Source organism: Myotis daubentonii, chromosome 1 (assembly GCF_963259705.1).
Source record: "Myotis daubentonii chromosome 1, mMyoDau2.1, whole genome shotgun sequence".
Taxonomy (NCBI): domain Eukaryota; kingdom Metazoa; phylum Chordata; class Mammalia; order Chiroptera; family Vespertilionidae; genus Myotis; species Myotis daubentonii.
In genome coordinates this window covers 219,788,004-219,794,900 of record NC_081840.1, presented here as the reverse complement: position 1 = coordinate 219,794,900, position 6,897 = coordinate 219,788,004, and the positions used below count along the sequence as shown (strand labels likewise).

General features: G+C 36.2%; 1 protein-coding gene and 1 pseudogene across 1 annotated transcript in view; one reads left to right on the top strand and one right to left on the bottom strand.

Moving 5' to 3' along the window:
* Window positions 1–774: 774 nt before the first annotated feature.
* Window positions 775–6,897, bottom strand: part of DHX15 (DEAH-box helicase 15) — a 56,423-nt gene continuing 50,300 nt past the window's right edge. The window contains exons 12-14 of the mRNA XM_059674312.1: window positions 5,727–5,917; window positions 2,804–2,973; window positions 775–1,342 (exon numbers count right to left, since the gene is read on the bottom strand). Coding sequence (XP_059530295.1) covers window positions 1,225–1,342; window positions 2,804–2,973; window positions 5,727–5,917 — 479 coding nt within the window. The 3' untranslated portion in view covers window positions 775–1,224. The remainder of the gene's footprint in view (window positions 1,343–2,803; window positions 2,974–5,726; window positions 5,918–6,897) is intronic.
* LOC132214204 (reactive oxygen species modulator 1-like) lies at window positions 3,199–4,110 on the top strand (annotated as a pseudogene).

The following is a 6,897-nucleotide window of genomic DNA, read 5'->3' as shown; positions in this document are numbered from 1 at the left end:
TCTCTCAAATCACATACTAGATTTATGCTTCCAAGTATATTTAAATTCCAACTATACACACACTTATAAATTTCCTTTAACATTTAAATATTTTTAAAGGGGGAGAGGTTGAAGAAGGGTGTCCAGGCATTAATGGGTACCAGTACTTAGTCCTTATGCAAAAGGAAGTAATTACAGACCCTTTGATGGGTCACACCAAACACTTTATTTATGGTTTAGAAAAAGTTTGTAACTTGTCTACTGCCTGTTACAGTAATGGAAAGTCAAATGCACATTTTACACACTATACTAATTACTTTTGTACATCACATAAAAACACCCAATATGGAAACCAAGACCAAGATCTACCATATAGTATCATTCCCTACTATCAATTTAATACAAATAAACATTTTTTCCATAGTATAGTGCTTGGATTGTTGCTCTAACAAAAAGATTTGCTAAAAATGTGGTTAACAAAAATAATAAATTATCAAACTTATGAAATGCACTTTAAGATGAAGAGAAAGCTCTCCTTTTCGGATCCAATTTTGAATAAAAACCACATACTTTATCTCATTAGATCAGATCCTACTCAATTAATAAAGTGCAAAACTGTGTGTTTAAGACTATTGCTTTAAAGACTACTTTATCTAAAGAGTAGTCTTTGTGGGAAGATGCTAAATATGTAATCAGAGTATACTTACACTTTTTAAATAAGCCCACACTTGGGAAGAAAAGAAACCATATACTTAAAGAGACTAAAACAAATGTATCAAAGTACTTTGACCAAAATTAGTATAAATAGACTTTATTGAAGTCAGTGCCTCTGTACTGAGACAGAAGATTGTGTCTACATAAGCACAAGTTGTAACATTTCACAACTTCTAAAAAGGAATGTCAACAATTACAACGATCATGCATACCATGGTCGATAATCACATTTTAGAAGCATTTTCAACCATTTCTAAAGAAATGCTTATAACATTGTTATATATAGAACTACTTTCAATAAACTGCAAAACATTGATCGACTTTTCCAGTATGAGCTACAGTGTCAACACAAAAGGGAGGCATAAATGTTTAATTTATGAAATCAGAATGGAATATTTACTGTAAAGAAAAATTAAAAAGCTTTCAAATAAAGGCCATTATTGAACCAACGTGAAGAGCACAACTTGAACTTTTCAGTTCATTCATCTTTTAAAGCTGTCCTCTGAATAACTTCAGTTCTAAGCATTGAATTCAGTACTGTGAATATTCCTTGGATTGAAGTTTGGCAATGATGCGGTCCAACTGTCTCTTTGCTTCACACTGTGGGAAATTGCTCATGTCATAATATTGAGGGGCAATTTTCACCAACCTGTCCAGAGGAGAGTAAAAAAATTACCAAATTAACATTGAATTAAAGTTCTGGAGTGCTAATAAGATAAGCATTGCCCATGAATGAACTGATTGGTTTAGGCAAATGTATAAATCCAAATCAATGTTGAAATGATAAATTGCCTAAATCCTTGTAAACCTCTTTTAGCAATGTGTAATTCTAATAAGCTCTAAGTTTTCTAATGTTGGACTTTCCATAAACTTAAAAATAAAAATCAAGATAAATAAAAAAACCCACCCTTTATTTACATTATTTCAAAGATATTAATATAAATGCATTCATTTATTCACTCTAGAACATTATTTTAACCAATCTCTCTGAGGTGATAGTAATACAGGTCCTATAAAGGAAACATCTTGGTATTCAAATGATTGGATCTTTTCATTTACATTTTCATGTAAATATAAGTCGATACCCCAAAGAATACAGTTGACTGAAATCTTTTTAATGTTAAGCCATATAATTTTTTCTCAACAAAGCATGTAAGATAAAATGGTAATGTCCTATACAATTTAAGTGTCAAAAGTCATAAATCACTGTATGAAAGAAGACTCACAATATATAGCAAAGTGACATCAACTAAATAAGTGCTTTCAGTCCCACCATTCTTGGCTGATGTTTGCCATCATAAATTATTGAATGGATTCCCGGAGGGGAAAAAAAGCCCCAAAACACCCACACCCAAAGGGTGGGGGGTGCTAATTTTGCTTAAAATAACACAATCAGTTTTGATTACATTTTGTAAAATCAAGTATGCTAAGATACAAAGACAGGCATAATTTTTATGCTTGCTTATTTAGCTCCCAAAGCACCAACATGTAAATAATAAATAGTTGAAAGCCAATTACAATGGGACAGATAAAATATAAAGACTGATTGACTTCTGGAACTGGGGAATTTGAATTAATCACAATAGCAGGAGAATGGCTCCAAAACCACTCCTGATGCTAGTCAACTGTAGCTTTTTATATTTGGTTCCAAATCCTGCCCATCGGCGTACCAATAATCCCCCTGTCCTCTTAGCAGAGCAAAGATTTTAAGAGATCAACCATACTATGAGGTCAATGCCACTAACTACACACTGAAGTATATAGAATACGAAGTTCCTTTAAGAGGGAAAAGAGAGCCCGGCTGGCTTGGTTCAGTGGTTGAGCATAGACCTATGAACCAGAAGGTCACAGTTCGATTTCAGGTCAGGGCACATGCCTGGGTTGTGTGCTCCATCCTCAGTGTGGGGCATGCAGGAGGCAGCCAATCAATGATTCTCTCTCATTATTGATGTTCCTAAGTCTCCCTCTCCTTTCCTTTCTGAAATATATATATATATATATATATTTATTTTTAAAGAGAGAAAGGAAGAACGCCGCTCCTATAATAAAGCCAGATTCCATTCAGAGCAAAATGCATAACAAAAGCTAATGAAAAAAAGATGCTGCTTACCATTCTGGCTTGATATCTGTACACGTCCGAATATAATTCTTTGTTGTAAGAACAAACTCATTATAAAGCACCCATTCAGGCTTGTGGTCAAGAACAGTAGAGGGATGCAACTGAACCACCTGGTTATCTTTCACAGTTAAGTAATGCCCTGTTCGTTCTAAATGTGCCACCTGAAACCAAAACACAGTAAATTAATACAATGCTTCTGATATGCTAGTTACAAAACTAAAGTGGTGTAAAGCTACCATATATATAATTAGCATTCAGGCCTCACCTTTTGCCTTTTATTCCATGGCTAGCCTTATTTATCACTGCCTGATAAAAGCAGGGATGAGCAAAGTACTGCAGGTCAAATGCAACTCACTGCCTGTATTTTTAAGGCTTGTCAACCAAGAATGGTTTATACACCTTTAAGTAATTGGGGTAAGAGGGTAAACAATCCACCAACATTTGGTACTGCAGAAAGATCATAAAGTTTAAATTTCAGTGTCCATAAATAATGTTTCGTTGGACCACAGGCATGCCCATTTGTCCACAGTTGCCTTTGCACTAGAAGAGCAGGCACAGCTGAGTAGTTTCAACAGGGATCCAATGGGCCAGAGAGCCTGACACATATACTATCGAGTCCTTTTCCCTGCCATAGACAGTGGGTTCTTTAGCACCAGGTGACAACTATGGAGTAGATGGAGCAATTACTAGAAGATTCACATACAAAACCCTAATACGCGTAAATCAACCAAACAGTGGAACAACTAGTTGCTATGATGCGCACTGACCACCAGGGGGAGCGCTGCTCAGCCAGAAGGCAGGCTCACAGCTGGCAAGTGCAGCAGCGGTGGTGGGAGCCTCTCCGGCCTCTGTGGCACCTCGGACTGGGAAAGGGCATGGCCGGGCTGAAAGACACCCCCCCAAGTGCACGAATGTTGTGCACCAGGCCTCTAGTAGAAATATAAAGAGTAAAAAAGGAGAAGCAAAAAGTACCTCCGAAGACATAAGACTGGAGAAAAAGGTAGAGCTGAGCTGGCAGTGGTCCTGGGTCCCTATGGACAGTTGCAGCCAAGCTGCTTCTACTGCCTGAAGACCAGCTTTGTGATGGGCTATGCCACAGGCATGGCAGCTGAGGCACCTTTTCCTGTCTCAAAATTGGAATGCAGGGTTGGAAGCCAATGGGTGGAACTGGGACAACCATGATGCAGAGTACTGGCACCTTTAACACACTCATGGTTATGGAGATAGGCTCCAATGCTAATCAGGGAAATGGTTGTCACATTCACCCCATCCCACCAGTCCCAGGCAATATACTATAATAAAAAAACTTTTGAGTAATCAGAAAAACAAAGGGTGAAAAAGAAGATGCATGTGGGTCTTGCCTACATTTCTTCTGTCCAATATCAAACACACTGATTTATGATTCTCATCTAATATTTAACAAATGCTAAAGCAGATAACTATGCCCTTTCCAATTCTAGAACACTAATAACAGTGTAAATAAAAATTAATAAATATAAAATGAACTCAATTTCAATCAATATTTAGTAAGCACCTACTGACAAGCTACTGTGATGCATACCCTTTTTCTAATAATGCTTGAATATGGCTTTGTCCATCTTCTTTGAATTATTAAAAGCAAATTTAAGAACATGTAAAAAAGACACTAGTATATACTAGTACATATTATGAATGCAGTTAAAAATTTGGAGAATTTTTATACTAAACTCTTCTATTCATCTAACTCTGATAAGCATAAGTACTTAAAATAAGACTAGAGGCCTGGTGCACGGAATTCATGCATGGGTAGGGTCCCTAGGCCTGGCTGGCGATCAGGGCTGATCTGTGAGGTGACTGGCGGGGCGATCGGGGGGGCCCCTGCTGGCACCCGCCTTAGCTGGCTTGGGGCCTGCGAACTGCTCCTGTGTTGAGTGTCTACCCCCTGGTGGTCAGTGCGCATCATAGCAACCGGTCATAGGATGCTGGTATAAACATTCTTACACTTACTTTGAATTCAAATACAGACAAGGCACCAATTTGCTTTTATTTGGACTCTGCATTTTAAGTCCATTTTATTTATTGAGCACATATGGCCTTAACGCCAGCCACATTCTGCTAAACAGACATAGCATAAGAGAGAATGAATAAACAAGCAGGAGACAGAAGAGATTAAAATCAATACCATTCCAAGTAATAAACTGATTTGTTTTCGCTTTTTTATCACCAGAAAATTTGAGTTTTTTAAATTCCTTAAAATAAATGTTCACTAAATTTGCCTGAAAAGTTTCACTTCAGTTCCTATAGCTTCCAATATAATACACTTAAAACTAAGGGAAACATTTTAAAATTATTTCATCTTTATTACTTAAGATACTTTTGGCTTTTGTAACACCCAAAAGTCTTAGTTATAAATACCAATGATCTCTATACTGTTTGAGTATTTGAACTTTTGAAGTGATCAGTTTCTACATAAGGAAGAAAGTGAACTATACTTCTGGATCCATCCAGACAGCTACTTCCTTTCAGTACCGTTACGATGATAGGCCTCCAATGGTGATGTAGATTCAAGGAAATTTTAATACATTTATCAAAGTCCAGGGTTGAAATTTACATTGAGTAAATAGCTGCTAATATCACCTGAAAACAGCCAACATATCCATTTGGTATAAAAAACACTCCATTAATAAAGAAGTAACTCTAAAATTGATTTTTACCTAACTGAATTGGTAATTTGCCATTTAGAGTATTTTAATTCATTAGACACATAAAATATCTTAGTATATTAGTTCATTTGCGACTCTAGACATAACATTTAAGATCAATATTCATAGGCTTTCTTAAACTGACTTGTGTTTAAGTAGATTCAAAGGGCTGTTATGGGAAACAAGCAATATTATGCAAATATTTATATTGTATTCCTGTATTTTCCACATACCTGCATAAAATAACCAGTAACCAAAGCTTTTCTTATATTAATATAATAGTCCCTGCTTGTAAAGTCAGTACTTCGACGAGGCAAATTAAATCTGTCCATAATTCGAGATAGCTGCTGGCGAACATTGTCTGCTGACATCAGGGACCTGTAGTTAATGAAGTTGTCATAACACCACTGAACCGATTCATGATCTACAAAGTTGAAGAGAAAGGTGGGTGGGGGAAGAAGAGACATGAATCATCCAAACAGGTGTATCATTCTAATTAAACAGGAAAGTTGTTATAAAGAGTAACCAAAGTAACCCAGAAAAGGGATTTACCCAAATCATCTTTTTATAAATGAATCACAATGTTACCTACCACTTTACCTACCACTTTACTAACAACCCGTAGCGAGGGTCAAAACCAGAAATAAACAGTTTTAGGTGATTGGATGACAAAACAATGATGTTTTTAATAAATCTTCTTTAATGAATTGAGTTATTGTTTCCAATTCATGGTCAAAGAGGGGGTGAGTGGAAAAAATTTGGTAAAATGCCATGTCTTTCTTTTTGTTTTTCTTTTTAAAAAAATGTTTTTACTGATTTTTAGAGAGGAAGGGAGGGGGAGAGAAACATCAGTTGGTTGTACTTCTTAATCCTTCACTATATTGTGACCCATGTGCCTTTTAGTGTTGGACACAGTTTAAAATGCAAGTGATAAAGTTTACAAGGATATCAGGAACCCCCACTCACATTTAATAAGCAAGGCTTATATTTAAGCACGTCTAAGTAATTTTGCTACAGGTATTTATTATCAAAGGAATTTCCCCATTGATGAATCCTTGACAAGCTTCCCACTAACCTAGTGTTGCTCATCTAAGAGTTAAACTGTAGCAAATGAAAATATACAGTAACATCTTTATGCACCAAAGGCAATCACAAGGAGGCCCTTTGAAAAATAAACCTGAGGGTCACTACAAAATGGAGGGAATTGGGGGACCTAAGAATTGGAACCACATTGCTCCTTCTCCAGCTACTGTGATATACATTAATCTTTGACATACTCTTTTCTCCTTGGTTTTAGGATTCTATCACTTATAATCTTCATTTTCGTTATAGTTTTTCAGAGGAATAACAGATATATTAATAAATGTTTACATACTATAAAATGCAGCCACATTCATAAACAGA